Genomic DNA, 24,635 nt, shown 5'->3' on the forward strand with positions numbered 1-24,635 from the left:
GTTATTTCACTCTTCCACTTTCAGTAACTTCAAATTGAAATTTATTTGAAGATTAAAAATACACACTAATTAATTAGGTTGAAATCACCTGCTAAAAGAGGGATTAAAACTGTTAGGCACCAAACAGCTTTAAATATTTATATGGGGTAGGGACACCCAAGGGAGAAATCACTTCCATTTGAGTAAGAAGCAAAAGAGCTTGCCTATCACACTAGAGCCCACTTGCCTGGCAAGCATAGAAGTGACCAGTTATTTTGACGACTACTTGGTCATTCTCATCAGGTGTCTGGTCACGAGGGACAACAACTTCTGCACTTGACAGATTCTGGAGCTCATTCACCTGAAAAAGATAAATACAAATCATGTTCAGTTGAGTTGTTTGGGTTTTTTTAAAAACCATTTCCTGAGCACTTAACTGTGTGCCAAAATACTGAGCTATGGCTTACAAGTCTCATCTAATATGCTAATAATTCTATCAGGTTATTAGTCCCCATTCAAGATAATTAAAACTAAAGCAAAAAAACTGACTTGCTCCAAATTACATATGACAAAACCAGATTCAAACCCTGAAAGTCTAATTACAAAATGTACACTTTCAGTCACTTCAAAATTGTAGATAGCTTTGAACCTTAGAAGTTCTGTGTATTAAAGAGAAACTGGAAACCATTTGCTTTTTTCAGTTAGATAAAAGTTATAAAGGCAGACAATTTTTTTTTAAGTTTTCACGTCATTAAATGCTTACAGGATAAAAATTAAAAACTGACGCATGTCAACAGAAAAATGCCCCATACAAATACGAGACCATCCTCTCCACACAGAGTGGTGTGAGAGAGAGGCACTGCTTTACTAGTAGCTGATACCAACAAAAGGCAGTCGTCTCCAAACCTTGGCCCAGACAGTCCTGCTTTCTATAAGTTAGCCAAAATTCAGGGATTGGAACTCCTAAGTACCTTTCAACGCTTTCCCTTTCATACCACTGCACAGGTTTTCCTGAAGTACTTGCCGTTTTGCCTCCTTTTCCAATAACTCTGCCAGCAGCAAAGGATGGCACTCTGATGTGAGCTTCAAGTTTCACCTCTTCTTTAGGACTAACAAAGTTTTCTTCTTTAATTTTTCCATAAATTCTTCCCTGAGCCTACAGATGAGAAGAAATCCTATCAGTGTCATTCATGTGGGAAACACAGAAAGGTCCATTAACTTTAAAGATGGCCTGGATCCACTGGAACAGCCTCTTGCAGCCATACATCTGCATTTGCTAGACTGTTGAACATGGCTCAAGAGCTGGAAAGGGTAGGAAGCCCCAGAAAAGGTTGACAACAATAACTATACTTCACAGATAAAGCAACCGAATGAAGAAAGAAGATTAAAACATATTCTTCTGAGGTTAAGACGATAAATTGGCCGTCTGCCTTAACTAAAATTTTGTGGGCAAGTGGCCATTTGCTTTCCAGTCTTGAAAGGTAAAACCTCCCCTGCTGGCATTAAGATGGTAAGTGCGTTTTTCTTGAGTAAAAGAGACCGAGGCAAAGGAAAATTACAGAGTCAGTTCTGCCAAGCTCACAAAAAGTCAACCTCATATCTATATGGGCCAGTGAGGAACATTTTCTGATTAAACATTTCTTCATCTTATCCAGATGGTTTCTGTTTGGACTAAGGCTACAAAATCAAATCAAGTTAATATACACATCTGCTAGTTACAGTCAAACATCTCCTCTCCCTTGCTGCATACAACTAGGACTTAGACATGAGCAACCTCTCCTACTACATACAGCCATTAATTTGCTCGGGATACACGATAGGAAGACCAAGTCAGAGTTGGTTTCACCCGAGAAGCTGCAGTGGCAAAGCACAGAAATACAAGTACCCAACATGTTTTCAGTGATGCAGAAATAAGCTCATTTTAGCGGATTACAGGCCAAAACAACCAAAAATATATATTAGTACCCTACATTCCATTCAGCCTCAAGGCCACAGACATAGCTATTAACACAGTCAAAGGATACTACAGATATACATCGTCCTCCAAAACAAGCTCTTGAATTTCCAAGAAAAAATACAGGTTAAGAGGTTTACTATTACTTAGATCTCTAAAATAAAATAATAATTATCACCGATTACATAAATGGCATGCAAGCATTATTGCTTTTCTTAAACGGCCCATTTAAGACAACTGTACAACATGGGCATTGGAGGGTACATAATTGCCTAGCATACAGCATTATTGGAATTTCAAGACCACAGTTCCACTTATAAAATCTAAGAGGATAAGAACATTCAATAATTAATGTTTGTGTTTATTTTTACTATTTCAAACTAAAAGTGACTCGCCCTGTAGATCTGGGATAGGAAGCAGTTTTCAACATTTCTGAGTTTTTATTTGAACTGCCTGGACCCCAAGGCTGGCATGAGGGAGTAAATTTCTTTTCTTTGTAGGGCCACACCCACAGCACATGGAGGTTCTCAGGCTAGGGGTTGAATCGGAGCTACTACAGCTGCTGGCCTACACCACAGCCACAGCAACGCCAGATCCTTAACCCACTGAGCGAGGCCAGGGATCGAACCTGCGTCCTCATGGATGCTAGTCAGATTCATTTCTGCTGAGCCACGATGGGAACTCCGAGGGAGTAAATTTCTTGAGCCTAACCAACTGCTCCCTCATCTCAAAGCACCTCCTTTTGTTTCCTGTTTTTCCTGTAAATGAAATGAAAAATGCTTTGGATTTTTAGTGAAAAGAACTGATTGAAAAAAAAAAATCAAAGTCAAAGGAAGTGATAATTTAAAAAGAGGGAAGAAGTGGGCACTTGTTAGCCACATTTTAGAACTAAGGGAACCAGGCTTAAGGCTAGAGTTATCCTGTAACCTAGCTGCTAAGTGGTGGGAAGATGACAAGGGTTTTGGACAAATTCGTTACAAGTTCATTAGCTCCTTTTACCTGTGGCAAACAACACCCTACTGAGTTTTATGGGAGAAATCATGTTCTCAGAGGTATTTATGAATTGGAGCACCTGGCAGAGTCTTTATCCGATTCATCCAGTCTGCCTGACACCACTGCCAGCACATTTATGTTGAGCACAATTCTAAGCACTTTATATATTATTTAAACCTTATAAACCTGTTTAAACAGAGAAGGAACTAGCCAGAGAAAGGTTAAGTAACTTGCCCAAGGTCACACCACTGGTGAACACGGTAGAGCTGGGACCTGAACCAGCAGCCTGGTTGACAAGTCTCTCCTCATCACTGCCCTACTACACCAGCTTTGGTACACGGTGGGCCATTGCAGCCCCAAAGGCCCCAAACCCCAACGTGAGCAATGGTTCACACCGGAACAAATGCCACAGGAATTCCTGCCATTTCTGCCTCTAAAACTCAAAAGATTAGAGTGATTTGTCAACAGACTATGTACAGGGGCTAACAGAATTATTAACGTAAGGGCAAGGGGAAAAGGCGGCATTTTATTTTAATTCAAGTTTGAGGCCTCTCAGGGACAAGAGGAAAAATTTGAGACCAGCAAGGCATATGAACCAGCCGTTGTCAATTTCAGTCTTATGCTGATGAGGCACTGAGCAAGTTCTGCTTTGGGAGATAGGTAAACCCAACAACCATTACAAGAAATTAAAATCAGACAGGCTTTGGTTTATTTTTACAATGTAATTTGGGTTGTGTTTCTGTTCTTAGTCTTATTTATGAATGTCCACTGAGAGATTGTTTCTACCAAGTGTTAGATTATTTATGGGAAAAAGAAGGCAGCCATTCGTTACACAACACTCCAGAGCACATACCTTGAACTGAGCCTCTGGTGGCCCGGTGATAATCACCATCCTCACTTTGGCATCTGGCGCTTCAGCTGGGGCAATCTGTAAAAGACCCATTAAAGGGTTAGGACACTTTCAGGTGCCACTGACAGAAATGATAGACAAATCAGCTTGTCCTTTGCACATGACTTACTGTAATGCAGACTGAAAGCCTTCTAAACGGAAGTTACAGAGAGGCAGTGATTAATGTGGGCTCATTAGTTATGGCTCCTGCCATACATATACTGTGCACGTCACTGTGCCCAGTCCACATCCTCACTGTGTCCTGATGAGGTACCGCCTCTACTGTACACATGGGGAAGCTGAGGCCTAGAGAAGCTGATAAGCTGGCCCCTGATCACACAGGCTAATGGAGCTGGAGGGAGAGCTGGGTCTGTCTCCACTGTTTTATTCCTAATTACACCAGTGGTGCTCAAAGTGTGGTCCTTGGCTCATATCCCTAAGAATCACTAGGGCTTCCAGTATGTACAAAAGCTACTAGGCTTACAAATCTAAGACTCTTGGTAAATTCTCCCAAAGTATACTCACTGGAGTAGCATATGGAATAAACTAACATTAATTTGGCAGAAGAAAAGTAAACTCAGACTTTTCTATTTTGGCAGAGCATATGAAATCACACAGAGAGCCTGGGCAGGGGAAATGTTAGACTGCTAAAGGGTGAGGAATCCAGCATTCCTCAAGTTAAGAAAGGATTTGGGCAGCTGGCTGGTAGAAATTGTTTTAAAAGAAAGAAATTGGCTAGACATTTGCTGTGCAAGAAGCAATTCTTATCATAGTAAATGCTAAGAATAGGAAGGAAAAAATACAATAAAACTACCCCAACTACCACTCGGTATGATCACTGTCAACTACTTTTTGTCTAGTAGATCCTTCCCCCTATGTTTACAATCAAAAAGAATGTTTTTACTTTAATAGAGTCGTGCTTTCTCCCTTCCTCAAGATAAAGCTAACATTTCTGTTACTTAGACCCAAATTGATATTATTCCTGCTAGATGCTGGGCATTAATTGTGAGTCTATAAAACAAGCAACTAATTACTTCTTTTCAGAATCACACTGTTAGAATAATTCATAGGAAACCCCCAGAAGGAAGGTATCACTCTTCATTTGAGAGCTTTCTTTTTTTTTTTTTTTTTTTTTTTTTTTTTTTTTTTTTTTACTTTTTGTCTTTTTGCCTTTTCTAGGGCCGCTCCCGCAGCATATGGAGGTTCCCAGGCTAGGGGTCCAATTGGAGCTGTAGCCGCCGGCCTATGCCAGAGCCACAGCAACGCAGGATCCGAGCAGCGTCTGCAACCTACACTACACCTCAGGGCAACGCCGGATCCTTAACCCACTGAGCAAGGCCAGGGATTGAACCTGCAACCTCATGGTTCCTAGTCGGATTCGTTAACCACTGTGCCACGATGGGCACTCAAAAGCTTTCTTTTTTTAAAAGAAGAAAAAAAGAAAAAAAAAAAAAAAAAAACCTTTGTTGAGAGTTCCCTGGTGGTTAAAGATTTGACATTTTCACCACTGCGGCCCAGTTTCAGTCCTCAGTCTGAGAACTGAGATTCCCACACCAAGCCACTGCACCCCCAGCCAAAAAAAAACCCCACTGCACCTCAACAGGAACAACTGGCTGCATTTTCTGTACACATACTTTATCTTTTGCTATAAGAGAGCATATGAGGGCTTTCTTGTGTGTTTTGCTTTTTTTAAAAAAAAAAAAAGTGGGAGTTCCTATCATGGCTCAGCAGTTAACAAACCTGACTAGTATCCATGAGGACTCAGGTTTGATCCCTGGCCTCGCTCAGTGGGTTAAAGGTCTGGCGTGGCCATGACTGTGGTGTAGGTAGCTCGAAGACACAACTTGGATCCCACCTTGCTGTGCTTGTGGTTTAGGCCAGCGGTTGCAGCTGCAATTCAACCCCTAGCCTGGGAACCTCCATATGCCATGGATGTGGCCCTAAAAAAAGAAGAAAAAACAAAAAAACTGTAGTTTATATACAGTAACTCACTCTTTTGGTAACAAAAGTATAGCTGTAAACACCACCATAAGCAAAATAAAAAGTTTCCATCACTCTCAAAATATCCTCATGCTGCCTCTATTTTCACCCCCTCCTCCACCTCTAACTCCTAGCAACCATGATTTTTTTCACAATTCCCATAGTTCTGTCTTTTCCAGAATTTTCAGATAAGTAGGATCATACAGTTTGCGCCTTTTGAGTCTTCTCAGCATAATACATACGATTCACCCAAGTTGTATGTATAAACAGTCTGTTCCTTTTTATTGCTAAGTAACGTTTATTATGTAGATGGACCACAGTTTATGCGTTTGCCAGTTGAGGAACATTTGCTTCTTCCCCACTTCCCAGTTATAAATAAAGATGCTATAAACATTTGGGTGCAGTGGTTTTTTTGTGTACAATAATCATTTAAATAAAAAAATTTCTTAAGATATTTATAAAACAACAAAAATAAAAACCCCCATGTGACTGAAGTTTTCCTGAAGAAAGCTATCACTGTATCAAGTCTTTGTCAACTGTATATTCCTTAAAACAGAATGACCCATATGTGATATGACACTGCTTCTCAGCTTGTTAAAATACAGAATCCTCAGAACACACAATTATCTATTCTGATACGTTCTCTGATACTCGTTACCCCATCTTCCACAATAATGAAACATCCAGCTGACCACATATGCACTATATTTCCCAGCTGCCCAGCTATGTCTGGCCTTGTGGTGCAGTTCTGAGCAATGGAATGTAAAGAGAAATGGGAACTAACAAGGAACCTTAAGAGGAACATTCTTTATGTCTTCTGCTACTGGCAGGACCAAAGGTGTGGTTTTTAGAGCACTAAATAGTGTCATTTGGGAGTATGAGGGACCAAGGCCATGCCTGGAGAAGGTGAGCTAGAAGGAATGTATGTCCAAGGGTGGCGGGGGGGGGGGGGGGGCAGAACAACCCCACCAGTGCTGGAGTGCTTATATCCAGTCTACTTTTTCAGGAGAGAGAATTTAACTTACCTGTTTAAGCTACTGTTATTTGGATTTTTCTGTCACACCCTTATGTAACCCCAGTTTAGACTGGCGCACTGACTTCAAATTATAATGCGGCAGGAAGACTCACATTTCTGTAACTCACTGTACTTATAAAGCACCAGGAAAGCCACAGTGGGCAGAACAGTACCTTAATAGAAGCGCCTGCAAAGCGGGAAAGCTGTTTGATATGCTGCCCCTGCTTGCCGATGATGGCACCCACAGAGAGGGCTGGGATAAACAGGTGAACCGTCTCCGTCTCTGATTGCTGTTGGGACAGACAGGACATACATGCATATTTGATACCAATCAGGATGTATCGTCAGCACAGGCTTGGGGGCATTCTCATACTGTTAGAATGTGAGGACAGGTATAGGAAAAACTACCACAGTACACTGACATGAATTATGCAATAAACTGAGAAGATCTAAATATTTTCTAAAATATTCATGCTGAAAGTATTAGCATTTAAAGTGTCACTTTTCTCTATAAAGTTTAGAATATCATCAGGTTATAGATTTAAAGACTATGTAAATGTTCCAAAGTTTAACCAGATTATGATAGAAGGACAAGAGTGTTTAAAACGAAGTGAGATTTCCCCATCACTATATCCAAGGTAGCTGCTAGACGAGTAAATGAAAAACCTCACTACTCATATTTCTTACTACCCAAGCACAGGGCAGGATTAGATCAGAACTTTTTTTTTCCTTTTTCAGTCACACTCATGGCACATGAAAGTTCCTGGGCCAGGATTCAAATCTGAGCCTAATCTGTGACCTATGTCACAGCAGGCACTCCTAGTCCAGAGCTAATTCACTTCACTAGTAAAATGTTATTCCTCTTCTTCCCACCTCAAGCCAGCTCTGTCCTTCCTAAGTCTCCCTCGAACAGTCATCATTTTTACAGGGCTAGAGGATACACTCAAGAAAACAGTTTACAGTGACTGGGTTTCTAAAATAGCCAATTCAAGGTTCAGTAATGTTACCAGTGAGCTAAAGGTTCTAAAATGCAGAAGCAATGCACATGTTTATGCAGTGAATAGTTTACTTTTTAACAGTAAGAAAAACAAATCAGAGGATAGTTCTAAGAAATTTGTTCTAAAAAATATTTTAAAAATATTTTTAGTTTTTATGGAGTTCCTGTTGTGGCTCATCAGGTTACAAACCCAACTAGTATCCATGCAGATGTGGGTTCCATGCCTGGCCTCGCTCCTCGCTCAGTGAGCTGTGGTGTAGGTTGCAGACAAGGCTCGGATCGTGAGTTGCTGTGGTTGTTGTGTAGGCCTGCAGCTGCAGCTCCAATTCAAGCCCAAGCCCGGCAATTTCCATATGCTGCAGGTGCGCCTCTAAAAAGAAAAAAAAAAAAATTTACTTAAGACTATTTTTGGAGCAGTTTTAGGTTCACCATAAAACTGAAAGTACAGAGATTTACTATATATATATTCCAAGAAGTATTTTAAGCTTAGCCCCAACTGAATAAACCAAAATAAAGAATATGCTTTATAAAAAAGTACACCTAGCAAACTAAGATTTCTAGAGATTTTAGAAGATATTTTGCAAGAAGAAACTTACATATGAACTGTGTAGTAAATACTTCACAGACTTTTTTTTTTTTTTTTTCTTTTAGGGCTGCACCCACGTCATATGGAGGTTCCCAGGCTAGGGGTCTAATAGGAGCTGTAGCCGCCAGCCTACACTACACCACAGCCTCGGTAACGCCGGATCCTTAACCCACTGAGTGAGGCCAGAGATGGAACCCGCAATCTCATGGTTCCTAGTCAGATTCGTTTCCACTGCGCCACGACAGGAACTCCTTTGCCCCCCGCCCCCTCCACCGACAGACTTCTCTTGAACCTCTTAAATTCCTGTTATGTAGGATACTATAAGTTCTGTTCCCAAGTACCACAGTTAATCCATCAATACTGTACTATGTATATAGACAACCCAACCACAAAACAGTTCCAGTCTAATTTCTAAATTTTTAACCTAAATTCATCCCAAATTCTTTTTTTTTTTTTTTTTTTGTCTGTTTGCTATCTCTTTGGGCCGCTCCCACGGCATATGGAGATTCCCAGGCTGGGGGTTGAATCGGAGCTGTAGCCACTGGCCTACGCCAGAACCACAGCAACATAGGATCCAAGCCGCGTCTGCAACCTACACCACAGCTCACGGCAACGCCGGATCGTTAACCCACTGAGCAAGGGCAGGGACCGAACCCGCAACCTCATGGTTCCTAGTCGGATTCGTTAACCACTGTGCCACGACGGGAACTCCCCAAATTCTTAACAAGTCTAAAACTTAATAGTTTTGCTTTCAAGGATCTCAACCACTAGGACAATCTTTAGAATTTGATCATTCTAAGCAGTTTCTGAAAATCTTGGTCAAATAAAACAGCAGCCCTGGGCCCACTCATTTTTACTGGATATAGAAACAAAATGTGTGCCACTTAATATCGGTCCACCAATGACATCACCACTCCTGGGAGAGAGAAACGCCTCCTGGCAGGAATGGCTCCCTCTTCTCCCTGAAAGCCCAGTGCGCAAGCAGGGAACATGGAGCACTCGGCACCATGATCCAGGGAGGGATCCTGATAATCAGGGGCAGGCACCAATGTGTGGATGAGCCAGCCAGTCCAGCTACCTGTCCCTCCACACACACCTACCAAAGGCTGTTCACAGCATACGGTCCACTCACTATTTGGCAACAACTTTTTCTAAGTCTTTAGTTTCCTCCCTCTGAAGCAAAGATTTTTTTAAAAAATAAAAATACTCAGATGTAACAAAAAGCTGGGCTGATTTTTTTTGGCTGCACCCAAGGCAAGCAGAAATTCCCAGGTCAGGGATCAAAGCACAGCACAGCAGTAACCAGAGCCATAGCAGTGACAATACCAGATCCTTATGTTGCTAAGCCAACAGGGAACTCCTGGGCTCCTTCTTCAAATAAAAGGAAAACTTTTGCCAATTTACATTTAAAAAATGGAGTTGAGTTTCCACTGTGACTCAGGAGGTTAAGAACCAACTAGTATCCATGAGGATGCAGGTTCGAGCACTGGCCTCACTCAGGGGGTTAAGGATCTGGTGTTGCTGCAAGCTGTGGTAGAAGTCACAGACTTGGCTTGGATCTGCTGTGGCTGTGGCGTAGGCTGGCGGCTGCAGCTCTGATTCAACACCTAGCCTGGGAACTTCCACATGCCATTGGTGCACCCCAAAAAGAAAATAAATAAACATTAAAAATGGAGCTGAGAAAAAGGAAAGGAAATCACACAAGATAAAAAAAAATTAAGATACAACAGCATCAATAAATCTGAACATGTCAAAAACACGTCTAGAATTACCAAAATCAATCCCCCAAAATTAACACTGACCAAACATAATCATTGAAATAAAGTGCCAAGCCCCAATTTTTTGTTTTTTCCCTTTTTGGCCATGCCTGCAGCATATGGAAACTCCTAGGTCAGGGATCAAACCCGAGACACATCAGCAACCCAAGCTGCTGCAGTGACAACACCAGATCCTTAATCCACTGAGTCACAAGAGAACTCCAAGCCCCATTATAAGTTTTAATTGATTTTTTTCAAGCCAAACAATCAGGAAGAATGACAAAAACCCCCCGAAAATGAAGACCACAAATACAAGAAAGATGGGTAAAGGACAGGCAGACAGGTTTCATCAAGAGAAACGTATGAAATAAAACAAAAATAAATATATGGGAGCCTATTACAAATAACATATTCTCAGTTGTTTTACCTCAACAACACACCTTGGATATTTTCCATGTCCCTGCCTTGTTCTATGATCTGTCTTCCTACAGAGACATACACTACAACTCATCTATCTCATCTCTATTGTCTAAGTGTGTATGGTTGCCAATTTTCAACTAATGCATGTAATACTTCAACTAAATCTCCGTACAAAAAACTTTTTACCCTTGTACAAATAACTCTGGCGTGTAAATTCTTCTAAGTAAAACTGAGTCAAAGGACTGGAACATTTAAAATTGATATCTATCACTAAATTATCATACCCAAAAAAAAAAAATTCCCACTCAGTCCAAATAGAATGGTGGAGTTCCAGTTAAGACATTCATAGAACTTTTGAATGCTATCTTTTTTTTATAAGAGTAATGAGAGATGGATAAAAAGCATGTTGAGTTCCCGTCGTGGCAGTGGTTAACGAATCCGACTAGGAACCATGAGGTTGCGGGTTCGGTCCCTGCCCTTGCTCAGTGGGTTAACGATCTGGCGTTGCCATGATCTGTGGTGTAGGTCACAGACGCGGCTCGGATCCTGCGTTGCTGTGGCTCTGGCGTAGGCTGGAGGCTACAGCTCCGATTCGACCCCTAGCCTGGGAACCTCCATATGCCGTGGGAGCGGCCCTAGAAATGGCAAAAAGACAAAAAAAAAAAAAAAGCATGTTGAGGTAAAAATGCAGATTTAAGAGGAAGGTAGTAGCTATGATCGAAGCAGATGGATATAGCAATCCTGTGTGATGAGAGATTGTTGAGGTTTTTTTGTTTTGTTTTGTTTTGCTTTTTAGGGCCACACATGCAGCATAGGGAGGTTCCCAGGCTAGGGGTCTAATTGAAGCTATAGCAGCCAGCCTACACCACAGCCACAGCAATGCGGGATCCGAGCTGCGTCCATGACCTATACCACAGCTCAGAGCAATGCTGGATTCTTAAGCAAGGCCAGGGATCAAACCCACAACTTCATGGTTCCTAGTTGGATTTGTTTCCACTGCGCCATGATGGGAACTCTGAGATTGTGAGTTTTATCTACGTGGGGGATTGAGCATTTACACTTCACAACTGATCCAAGTAATAGAAACTAACATTTCCATTTTAATGATAAGAAAAGCAAGCCAGAGAGATGAAGTCACTTGCACATTTACTGACTGGTGTTGGAGTCAAGATTCAAACCTGGACTGGTCTATCTCCTAAGCTATGTTCACAGAAACCCCCAGAATGTGCTTTGCAATATACATAGAGCTGCAGAAATGACTCTTAAGAAAGATGCCTAGTAGAATTTGCAAAGAGGTGCTGCCTTCCCAGTCCTATCACTCGTCTCTCCACTGCCTCTGAGTCAAATCTTTAAACATAAATCTTGTGCCCTTGTACAAATACTTCTAAGATTTTAAATAATAAAAATGCTGGCTCAGAGCATGAAAAAAGTTTATGTGTAGGTGACAAAAGCTGAAGCCTTTAATCATCAGCAGGCTGAAAAGGGGCATCAGAGATAAGAGTCCATTAAACTGTTTATTTTGAAGAAAAGGATAACTGCAGATTAAGAATGATGTAAAGAAGGGCAAAATGTACAAATAAGTTCTGGTGGTGTGATATCCAGCATGGTAACTACAGTTAATACTATACTGCATATTTGAAAGTTGCTAAGATCACCAGCAGAGTTTTTTAACTATAGGTAGTCATGGATGTTACCTATTCTTACTGTGGTGACCAATTTAGAGTATATACAAATATTGAATCACCTGAAATGTTCCTTGCCAATTATACTTTTATTTTTTAAATTTACCAAACCCCCCCACCATGAGTTTAACGAATCTAACACACACACACATAGACTCTCTACTAGGATAAAGAAAAGAAAGCAACAAGTTTGTTGTCTCATCTGCACACATCCATCTTAAGCACATATAAGACACTCTTATCTGAAACTCAGGAGTTTAAAACGTTTGTCTCCACTATGAGAATAAAATAACCACATCACAGAAAAGTTACCCTCCCCCAAATATACCCAATTCCTTCATCTTTCCCTGATAGTTATTTTGCTGTATCTAAGGATGCTATTTCAAAGACCTTTACAAAGTTTGGTTTCCAATTTTTCACTGATTTTGTCTCACACTGCAGTCAAATCTTTAAACATAAATCTTGTGCCCTCATACAAATAACTCTAAGGTTTTATATATTAAAAATGCTGGGCAGTTCCCGTCGTGGCGCAGTGGTTAACGAATCCGACTAGGAACAATGAGGTTGCAGGTTCGGTCCCTGCCCTAGCTCAGTGGGTTAACGATCCGGCGTTGCCGTGAGCTGTGGTGTAGGTTGCAGACGCGGCTCGGATCCCGCGTTGCTGTGGCTCTGGCGTAGGCCAGTGGCTACAGCTCCAATTCGACCCCTAGCCTGGGAACCTCCATATGCCACAGGAGCGGCCCAAAGAAATAGCAAAAAGACAAAAAAATAAATAAATAAATAAAAATGCTGGGTCAGAGCATAAACATTTAAAACTGGCTGAGGAGTTCCCGCTGTGGCACAGCGGAAACGAAACTGACTAGGAACCGTGAGGTTTCGGGTTCGAGCACTGGCCCCTCTCGGTTAAGCATTCAGCTCTGCCAGGAGCTGTGGTGTAGGTTGCAGACATGGCTCGGATCTGATGTTGCTGTGGCTCTGGTGTAGGGAAGCTGTAGCTCCAACTTGACCCCTAGCCCGGGAATCTCCATATGCTCCAGGTGCAGCCCTAAAAAGCAAAAAACAAACAAAAATAAATAAAGTGGCTGAAACTTCCAAATGCTCATGCTAATAAATGCACCTTATGGGCAATAAATGTGTAAAAGATGGGGGAAATCATTTTGGTTCAAAGATGCCATTCATACTCACAAAAAAATAAAGCCATGTGTGATTCTAGACCCCACAACTCGTGAACTCCGTTCTTCTGCATTTCTTCCTTTATCGGTAACCTCCCCACCATGTTTCCTCTACCCGTAAACCTAAAATTCAACTCCAGAAAATATTCTTGGCGAAAAAACTTATAATTTTTCTCTCTTCATGTGATTTTGTTTCTTCAGCATGTACAGAAATAGATGTACGTACTATATTCTTTATGGCTTGGAATTGCCTGTTTACCTGGGCGCCACACTGCAGGTCTTAATACAGTCATCAGTCTAACGAGGTCCTCTTGTGGCTCTATAAGCCTTCTTGGAACACACATACCAGTGGAGCTTTTGCCTTCCCACTAAACTCTTGACTGTGGAGACTTGTGGTAGGGACCTGCCTTGCACAGCTAGTCCAAGTCAACTTCTATTGCTATGCATCAGTGAAGAACACCAAATAAAATTAGCTCATTCTTTAGTACCTCCAGGTCCTAAGAACAAAGTCTGTCTTTGGACAGCACCATACCTCACAGCCTGCCAGGGTATTATGTAACTACCATATACCATTTATTCCAAAGGGAAACTTTAAGGCCATTCTTATTTTAATAACTGGATAGAAATCAATTAATGCTGACATTATAATGTCATAAACTGTATTCAGTGTTAACATCAATTTATTTTGTCGCTCTGGTCCTTATATTAAAATTGGTATGTTAATCTTAACCATTTTTTTTTAAGTAAAGGTAGGATCTAACTATTTCATCTCAGTGAAAACATCCACATCATGTTCTTCTGAATAATTTACTTTTCTTTGAGAGGGTAGGGGTGGGGTGTCTGGCAGTGATAAAGACTTCTAATCATCACACCAAACCCAATGTGTACTCGGCCAGGTCTACCCCATCATATTTTGCCATGACTGTGTAATTATTTGCTTTCTGGGCCTTGTTCCAGAAAGATTTTATGCTGCTTACAAAATACACAAAATCTCAAAAGATAAGACAGAGGTGAAGATATAAGGGCACAGGAACCTCAACAGAAAAGATAGGATGAAACCAGAAATGCTGTTATTATACAAATTTGGCTTGGAGTTCCCATCATGGCTCAGCAGAAATGAATCTGACTAGCATCCATGAGGACACAGGTTTGACCCCTGGCCTTCCTCACTGGGTTAAGGATCTGGTGTTGCTGTGGCTGTGGTATAGGCCAGTGGCTACAGCTCCAATTTGACCCTTAGCCTGGGAACCTCCATTTGCCATGGGTGCAGCCCCAAAAAGAAAAAACAAACAAACAAACAAACAAAAAAAACACTTTGAACCCAAGCTTCCTAGAAGCAAATTAAAGAAGAAAAAAAATTACTTGCATGATTTACCATATTTGTAAAAGAAAAACTATTCATGTTGCTTAGTAAAAACTACTTTTGGAGTTTCTATTGTGGCGCAGCAGAAACGAATCAGACTAGGAACCACAAGGTTGTGGGTCTGATCCCTGGCCTCGCTCAGTAGGTCACAGACATGGTTTGGATCCTGTGTTGCTGTGGCTGTGGCGTAGGCTGGCAGCTGTAGCTCCAATTCGACCCCTAGCCTGGGAACCTCCATATGCCAAGGGTGTGGCCTTAAAAAGAAAAAGAAAAAAAAAAAAAAAACAAAAACGAAAAAATTACTCTTCTGGGTACTGATCCCAGAAAAGCAACTTCTGATTGTCCTCAGGGGCCTAATGTAACAGCTGTCATTGTCAGAGCGCAAGTCCAAGAACCTCGCAAACATAGCCTGAACGTTTATCTCAGCCTAGAAGATACTGAAGACCACTGCTGCAAGAAAAGCTCATGGGCAGGAACTGCTGTAATCTCAAAAGCTGTACAGGAGTTCCTGATATGAAACAACAGGATCATCGGCATCTTGGGAGCACTGGGTCATAGGTTTGATCCCTGGCCGGGGACAGTGGGTTAAGGATCTGCAGCTATGGCTTGGGTTGCAACTGCAGCTTAGAGCTCATCCCTGGCCTGGGATCTCCATATGCTGCAGGGCGGCCAAAAATGGGAAGAAAAAAAAAAAAAAAAAAAAAAAAAGGCTGTACAAAAGCAAAACCATCTTTCTTTTCTTTTCTTTTCTTTTTTTTTCGGTCTTTTTGCCTTTTCTAGGGCCGCTTCCCGTGGCATATGGAGGTTCCCAGGCTAGGGATCCAGTCGGAGCTGTAGCCACCAGCCTACACCAGAGCCACAGCAACTCGGGATCCGAGCCGAGTCTGCGACCTACACCACAGCTCACGGCAACACTGGATCGTTAACCCACTGAGCAAGGCCAGGGATCAAACCCGCAACCTCATGGTTCCTAGTCAGGTTCGTTAACCACTGCGCCACAACGGGAACTCCAAAACCATCTTTCTTATACAGTGATGGGTGACAGGCTATAGATGCTTTTTTTTTCTTTCACTGATTTTGGGAAGGTGGGAGTGGAGTAGCCGGTAATACATCCAATATGGAGATTAAGAATAAATCTACCAGTTGAAGCTTTGGAAAAGGAATGGTGAGCAGAGAAGAGCTAAAAGGACCAAAGTGTAATAGAAAGAAGGGGCAAAGACATGAAGAAAGCATCAGTATGCAGACAGAAAAATGGCCCTTACTGGGATGAAAACAGAAGCAAGAGAAATCTAACAGGCGGTGCTAGAGGAAAGCAAAGGGAGCATACCAACAGGTGGAGACCAGGGCTGAAGGGCACGTGTGTACTCTGGGCAATGGCACCTGAATGAAAAGCTGACTCATCAGATGTCTGAAGCTTGATAAAGACATTTCTGAACACTGTCCAATTCCTTTTGTTCCAGTTCCATATCCACCAATTATATCGCTGACCACAAATTACTTTTCAAGTAACTGGGAATAGAAGGCACTGCTTAAACATCCTGTCTACTGGAGAGTCATTAAACCGTGCCCTTCTTATATGGCATTCTGCACAGTAAGCCATGTCTCTAGGTTTTGGACACCCAGATAAACAGGTAATTTTTACTTGTAAGGCTAAGAAGCCAGAGGAGCAGGATCAAGACGGTGGAGGAGTAAGATGTGGCGCTCACGTTTTCCCATAAACACATCAAAAAAATACATCTACAGCAATTTGCACAGAACATCTACTGAAGGCTGGCAGAAGAAACTAAACCTCCAAAAAGGGCAAGAAAACAAGAAACCCTCCACATAACTGAGTACAAGAAAAAAAAAAGAGAGAGAGAGAGAGAGAGAAGGAATCAGGATGGGGCTAGCACTCCTGAGAGGGAGCTGTGAAAGAGGAAAGGAACCCACCCTGAGAAGCCACCTAACCAAAGGGGAGAAACAGAGGGACCTCCAATTAGCCAAGAAAAACACAGCAGCTGGACTGAGGACAAAGCAGAGTGAGAGCTGCACAGATCATCTGCACCACCGCCCCAGATACTTGGACGGGGGCTGGGCTCTGAGACTCAGGCTCTGGTGGTCAATTCCAGGGAGAGCACTATGGTTGGCTGTGTGGAGACAGCCTGAGGGGCTAGGGAGCAGAACACCACAGCCACAGGAACCCCGGGAAGAGGTCTGGGCCCACAGGAGAAGCAAGGGACCACTGTTGGAGAGGGGGAGGGCAGACCTCCATATGAATCTCCCTGCGCATGTGTGGGCTCTCAAAGGGCAGAGTGCCACTAGTGCAGGCTATGGTTGGCAAGAGGCCATTTGCTTGGGCTATGGGAGACCAGGCACCTATTGTGTGGGCTACAGGTGGCCGGGCACCACTTGTGTGGGCTAAGAGCAGTGGGGTGGCTAAGCATGTCACGGCACCTCCTGTGCAATCTACAGGTGGCAGGGATGGTCATCTCAGAAACCAGATGGAGGCGTGGTATGCCACCATTAGGGGTCTGTGAACAGGCTCCACCTGCGGCCCCAGTCACTTCAGAGGTTGGTGAAAAAGAGGGCACTGCAACAGAGCACCACCTGCTGCCGCGCTCTCTCTCCTGGGAACACACCCACTGAGCTGCTGCCACTGCCAAACGCTCCAGGCAGCACCCACACATACCTGATCACTGTCACTTCCCAGGGCCCTGCAACTAGAAGCAGCCTGTGCAGCAACTCCTTCGTGGTCTAAGCAGGACGGGGTCCTTCTTGCATGGTCTACAGGTGGTGGGGGAAAACCACTGCGGTTATCTGATGCCAGAGGTGGGCATGGCCTGCCACCATTCGGGATCTGTGAACAGGTACCACTTGTGGCCCCAATCACTTCAGAGGGCAATGTAACCGAAGAGCACCCATTGTTGCTCTCACTCCCCCTGGGGACTCACACACCCTGCCACTGCCAAATGTTCTGCAGTCTAAATCTGCCTGAGGCTCATTATCACTTCCCAGGGCCCTGCAACTAGGAGCAGCCTGCACCACTCTCCTGCAAGTCCTTGCTACTGTCAAGAGCCTAGCAACCAGGCACTGACTACTCGCCCTGCCCATTGCCTCCTTCTTCCTGGAAACACACTCAGTACCCTATGAAGGGGATTACAGCCTGCTCACACCAAAGAAAGAGACAGCAAATATCCAAACTCCCATGCCGAAAATAAACAGTAACACCCCACAAAATGCAAAGGGGTGCTCTTGCATAGAAATAGTCCTCCAAGACTTCAGTAGTTGGTTTCCTTAAACACAGAGAAAGTGAAAAACTTAAGGGAAATGAAGAAGCTCAAGAACATTCCCACTTAAAAGAAGAGAAGAATTCACCTGAAGCAGCAAAGAGTGAAATAGACTTCTGCAGTCTAATAGACACTGAGTTCAAAAAGGAGACAGTGAAAACACTGAAGGAATTAAGGGTGAATATGAAGGAATTCAGAGCAGATATAAACAGTAATGCAAATTACTTTAGAAAGGAACTGGAAAATATAAGGAGGAGCCAAAAAAATATAAGAAAATTAATTTTCAGAAACACAAGCTGAATTAAAGGCACTAAAGAGTAGAATGAATAATGCAGAGGAACGAAATTAGTGACTTGGAAGATAGAATAATGGAAATCACCCAATCAGGATGGCAGACAGAAAACCAAATGAAAAACATGAAAGCAATGCAAAAGGTCTATGGGATAATATAAAGCAGGGCAATCTATGCAGAATAGGTTTACCAGAAGGAGAAGAAAGAGGAAAGGGGATTGAAAATATATCTGAAGATGTGGCTGAAAACTTTCCAAATCTAAAGGAAATGGGTATCAGGATGCAGGAAGCACAGAGGGCCCCAAACAAGTTGAACCCAAACAGGCCCACACCAAGACTTACTATAACAAAAATGGCAAAAGTTAAAAGGATTCTAAATGCAGCAAGAGAAACACAAAGTGTTGATTATAAGGGCACCCCCCCGCTAAGGTTATCAACTGATTTCTCTACAGAAACCAGAGGCCAGAAGAGAGTGGCAAGATATATTTAAAGTTCTAAAAGGACAAAAATATGCAGCCTAAAATACTCTACCCAGCAAGAATATTATTTAAAATAGAAGGCGGATTAAAGAATTTCTCCAACAAACAAAAACTAAAAATTATAGCAATACTAAACCCCTATTATAAGAAATACTGAAAGGGCTTCTCTAAATAAAAAAGAAGTAAGAAGAAATAGGATGGAGGAAATCACAATTGGAAAGCAATCACTTAAATAAGCCAGTATACCAGATCTAAAACAAAACAATTTAAACAACAAAAAAATGCTACTGTAGGGAGTTGCCATTGTAGCTCAGCAGAAATGAATCTTATTAGCATCCAGGAGGATTCAGGTTCAATCCCTGGGCTCGCTCAGTGGGTTAAGGATCCGGTATTGCTGTGAGCTGTGCTGTAGGTCGCAGACACAGCTCAGATCCTGCGTTGCTGTGGCTGTGGTGCAGGCCAGAGGCTACAGCTCCGATTTGACCTCTAGCCTGGAAACCTCCATATGCCACAGGTGCATCCCTAAAAAGATTAAAAAAACAAAACAAAACCCAACCTATTGTAAAAGTGATGATAAACACAAGGAACAGCAAAAGAACAAACATGAAGATGTTAAAAAAGGACTTCAAAATCACAGAATGTGGGAAAGGAAAGTAAGAAAATCTAGACTTTTTTTTTTTATAATGTGTTTGAGCCTACATGACCATCAGGCTAAAACAAACAGATATAGGAAGGGGTTAACATACTTGAAAAAAAGGGCAACCACAAATAAAACCCAACATTACATTCACAAAAACTAAAAAGAAAAGGATACAAGCATAAAATAAAATGAAATCATTCAACCAAAAAAAGAAAGGAACAAAGGAGAAACATAGAATCAACCAGAATACAAGGTTTTAAATGGTGATAAATACATATTTATCAATAAATACCTTAAATGTCAATGGACTGAATGCTCCAATCAAAAGACACAGAGTGGCAGATTGGATAAAAAAGCAAGAGCCTGCAACATGCTGTATACAGGAGACCCACCTTAGGGCAAAGTACACATATAAACTGAAAGTCAGGGGATGGAAAAAGATATTTCATGCCAATGGAAAAGACAGAAAAGCAAGAGTTGTAATACTCCTATCAGACAAAATAGACTTTAAAACAAAGGTTATAAAGAAAGACAAAGAATAATGCCATTTAATGATAAAAGGGTCCATTCAAGAAGAGGGTATTACAATCGTCAATATATAAGCCCCTATTGTAGGAGCACCCAGCTACCTACAACAAATACTAACAGACTTAAAAGGAGAAACTGATGGGAATACAATTCATAGCGATACAGGCTTTCCTCAAAAAAGAAGATCTCAAATTGACAACTTAACCCACCTAAATGAATGAGAAAAAGAACAAACAAAATCTAAAGTCAGCAGAAGGAAGGAAATCATAAAGATCAGAGAGGAAATCAATAAAACAGAAAATCAAGAAACAATAGAAAAAAAAAATCAAAAAAACCAAGAGCTTGTTCTTTGAAAGCGTCAGCAAAATTGGCAAATCTCTGGCTAGACTCACCAAGAAGAGGAGAGAGAAAAAAAAACCAATAAAAAAATAAGAAATGAAAAAGGAGACATCTCAACAAATATTGCAGAAATACAGAAAAACCTAAGAGAATACTATGAACAATTATATGCCAACAAATTTGACAACCTAGAAGAAATTGACAACTTTCTAGAGACTTACATCCCATCAAAACTGAATCAAGAAGAAATAGATCAACTGAACACACCAATCACGAGAAATGAAATTGAGTAATAAAAACATTCCCTACAAACAAAAGTCCAGGACCAGATGGCTTCACAGGTGAATTCTACCAAACATACAAAGAAGAACTTATACCCATTCTTCTTAAACTTTTCCAAAAGGCTGAAGAAGGAACACTCCCCAAAACCATTCTATGATGCCACCATCACCGTAGCACCAAATCAAAGATACCACCAAAAAAGAAAATTATAGGCCAATATCTCTGATGAATATAGACACAAAAAATCTCAACAAAATTTTAGCCAACCGAATCCAACAACATATAAGAAAGATCATATACCACGACCAGGTGGAATTCATCCCAGGTTCACAAGGATGATTCAAAATATGTAAATCAATCAATATCACATACCACATTAACAAAAGGATAGTCAAAAACCACATATGATCACAATAGATGCAGAAAAAGCATTTGACAAAGTCTGACATCCATTCATGACATAAAATCTTACCAAAGTGGGTATAGATGGAACATACCTTGACATAATAAAAGCCATTTATAACAAACCCACAGCAAATATAATACCCAAAGGAGAAAAGCTGATGGCCTTCCCACTGAAAATCTGGATCAAGACAAGGTTGCCTACTCTCACCATTTTTATTCAACACAGTATTGGAAGTCCTAGCCACAACAATCAGATAAAAGAAATAAAAGGTATCCAAATTGGAAGAGAAGAGATAAAACTGTCACTCTGTGCAGATGATGTGATACTATATATAAAAAACCCTAAGGAATCCACACAAAAACTGCTCAAACTGATCAACAGATTCAGCAACACAGCAGGATAAAAGAACAGCATTCAGAAATCAGTTGCATTTCTGTACATGAACAACGAAGTATTAGAAAAGGAATACAGGAGTTCCCATTGTGGCTCAGGAGTTAACAAATCCAACTAGAAGAGTTCCCATCGTGGTGCAGTGGAAACGAATCCAACTAGGAACCATGAGGTTGCAGGTTCGATCCCTGGCCTCACTCAGAGGGTTAAGGATCTGCCATCGCCGTGAGTTGTGGTGTAGGTCTCAAACGAGGCTCTGAACTGGTGTTGCTGTGGCTGTGGTTTAGGCTGGCAGCTGTAACTAAGATTACATCCCTAGCCTGGGAACCTCCATATGCCACAAGTGTAGCCCTAGAAAAGGGAAAAAGCCAAAAAACAAACAAACAAACAAACAAACAAAACAAAAAAACAAATCTGACTAGGAACCATAAGGTTGTGGGTTCAATCCCTGGCCTCGCTCAGTGGAATAAAGATCCGGCATTGTAATGAGCTCTGGTGTAGGTCTCAGACATGGCTCAGATCTGGCATTGCTGTGGCTCTGGCATAGGCCGGCAGCTACAGCTCCAATTGGACCCCTAGCCTGGGAACCTCCATAGGCTGCAGGTGTGGCCCCAGAAAAGACCCCCCCCAAAAAAAAAGGAAATAAAATCTTTTGAAATTACACCTCAAAAAATTAAATACCCAGGAATAAACCAATTAAGGGCATGAAAGAGATATATGCTGAGAACTATAAAACATTAACCAAAACATAAATCAAGGAAATGCAAATCCTCTTTAATTTACAGATATTCCATTCTCATGGGCTGGAAAAATCAATTATCATAAAAATGACCATACTACCCAAAACAATCTACAGATTCAATGCAATCCCTATCAAATTACCCATGACATTTTTCACAGAACTACAACAAACAATCAAAAAATTTACGTGGAACCATTAAAGACCCAGAATTACCAAAGCAATCCTCAGGAACAAATACCAAGCAGGAAGCATAACTTTCCCAGACTTCATACAATATTACAAAGCCAAAGTAATCAAGACAGTGTGGTACTGTTGCCCGAACAGACATACAGACCAATGGAAGAGAACTGAGAAGCCAGAAATAAACCCAGACACCTACAGTCAATTAATCTTTGACAAAGGAGGCAAGAATATAAAATGGGAAAAACACAGTCTCTTCAAGTGGTGCTGGGAAAACTAGACAGCCACATGTAAATCAATGAAACTGAACACACCCTCACACCATGCAAAAAATAAACTCACAAAATGGCTTAAAGACTTAAACGTAAGACAAGACTCTGTCAGACTCCTAGAAGAGAACATAGGCAAAACATTCTCTGACATCAACCTTACACATGTTTTCTCAGGTCAGTTTCCCAAGGCAACAGAAATAAAAGCAAAAATAAACCAATGGGACCTAATCAAACTGACAAGCTTTTGCACAGTGAAGGAAACCATAAAAAAACAACAACAAAAAACCCAAAAAGACAACATACAGAATGGGAGAAAACAGTTTCAAATGATGAAACTGAAAGGGCTTAATCTCTAAAATATACAGTTTTTACAGTTCAACAGCAAAAAAACCAACAAGCCATTTGAAAAATGGGCACAAAACCTGAAAAGACATTTCTCCAAAGGAGATATACAGATGGCAACAAGCACATGAAAAAATGCTCAACATCACTAATTATTAGAGAAATACAAATCAAAATTACTAATGAGGAACCACCTCATACCAGTCAGAATGGCCATCATTAATTAATAAGTCCACAAATAAAAAATGCTGGAGAGGGTGTGGAGAAAAGGGTTCCCTCCTACGCTGTTGGTGGGAATATAAATGGGACAACCACTATGGAAAACACTACAGAGGTACCTCAGAAAACTAAATACAGAACTACCATATGATCCAGCAATCCCACTCTTGGGCATATATCCGGACAAAACCTTTCTTGAAAAAGACACATGCACCCATATGTTCATTGCAGCGCTATTCACAATAGCCAAGACATGGAAACAACCTAAATGTCCATCGACAGATGAATGGATTAAGAAGATGTGGTATATATTCACAAGGGAATGCTACTCAGCCATACAAAAGAACAAAATAATGCCATTTGCGAGAACATGGATGGAACTAGAGACTCTCATGCTAAGTGAAGTCTGTCAGAAAGAGAAAGACAAATACCATACATCACTTATATGTGGAATCTAATACACAGCACGAGTGAACATTTCCACAGAAAAGAAAGGCATAGATTTGGAGAACAGACCTGCAGTTACTAAGGGGGAAGGGGAGGGATGGACTGGGAGTCTGGGTTAATAGATTCAAACTATTGCATTTGGAGTAGATAAGCAATGAGATCCTGCTGTGTAGCACAGGAAACTGTATCTAGTCACTTGTGATGGAACATGATGGAGGATAATGTCAGAAAAAGAGTATGTTTGTATGACTTCATCACTTTGCTGGATAGTAGAAATTGACAGAACACTGTAAATCAACTATAATGGAAAAAATTAACATCATTAAAAAAATTTTTTTTAGAAAAAGTTAAAAAAAAAAAAAAAAAAGACTAAGAAGCCAGAACAATGGGTTATGGACTCTTTTACCTGTGAACTTAAGTCTCTGAGATGAGCTTGAAAAAATTCACCATCATTTCCCTTTCGTGTTACACATTCTTTGCGTTTACGTTTTTGCTCAGCTGCATTACCCTGAACCCTTCTTCCTAAAGCTTCAGAGGTGAAAGGTATTCAGGACACAAGCTGCTTCTCAATGGATTTCGGCCAGATGCCTATCGGCAAAACTTCATTTGTGCTTCTTGGCACACTCTATGCTATAGAGCTTGAAATAACAGAACAAAGCTGCTCAACTGAAAGTTTGCATAACTGGTCTGCCAATGAGTAATTCCTAATCTTCTATCATGAGGAGATACAAGAATGAGCAAACAGTGAGGTTAAGTGTATTTACTTTGTGGGGAACAGAATTTAAGACATCACAAAGGCATGGAGACATGCATGCCAGCCAACAACACTAGCCTTCAGGAACCAGGCAGAATGCCAGGGTTTCCCTTTGGCTTGTAAAATCTACTCCTGGGAGTTTTTTGTTTTGTTTGTTTTCTTTTGTTTCAATGGATTTTGGATTGGAACTGGAATTGAGTTTATTCAACTTCATGACCTGAACAGAATTCTGAAGTCTTTTAAAAAAAAAAAAGGTGGGGGGGATTTTTTT

The 24,635-nt window shown here is 41.3% G+C and overlaps 1 protein-coding gene and 1 long non-coding RNA gene across 14 annotated transcripts in view; one reads left to right on the forward strand and one right to left on the reverse strand.

Annotated features, from left to right (window-relative positions):
• Positions 1-24,635, reverse strand: part of IGF2BP3 (insulin like growth factor 2 mRNA binding protein 3) — a 167,138-nt gene that overhangs the window by 2,337 nt on the left and 140,166 nt on the right. For 8 of the 13 annotated variants that reach the window (XM_021063452.2, XM_021063449.2, XM_084977262.1 and 5 more), the window contains 4 exons: positions 6,984-7,100; positions 3,780-3,854; positions 1,004-1,135; positions 227-340 (listed from right to left, as the gene is read on the reverse strand). In XM_021063452.2, coding sequence (XP_020919111.1) covers positions 227-340; positions 1,004-1,135; positions 3,780-3,854; positions 6,984-7,100 — 438 coding nt within the window. Of the gene's footprint in view, positions 1-226; positions 341-950; positions 1,136-3,779; positions 3,855-6,983; positions 7,101-24,635 lie in introns of all 13 variants that reach the window. The other 5 variants (XR_014815980.1, XR_002335868.2, XR_014815981.1 and 2 more) reach the window with 1 other exon arrangement.
• Positions 14,157-19,652, forward strand: LOC146400038 (uncharacterized). The gene is made up of 2 exons (XR_014816003.1): positions 14,157-14,906; positions 15,766-19,652. It is a non-coding gene; the product is annotated as an uncharacterized LOC146400038 (long non-coding RNA).

The sequence above is a fragment of the Sus scrofa genome, chromosome 9 (assembly GCF_054392235.1).
Source record: "Sus scrofa isolate SSC_HxYL_T2T_F1_AM1 chromosome 9, Sscrofa_HxYL_maternal_Yorkshire_Landrace_v2.0, whole genome shotgun sequence".
Taxonomy (NCBI): Eukaryota; Metazoa; Chordata; class Mammalia; order Artiodactyla; family Suidae; genus Sus; species Sus scrofa.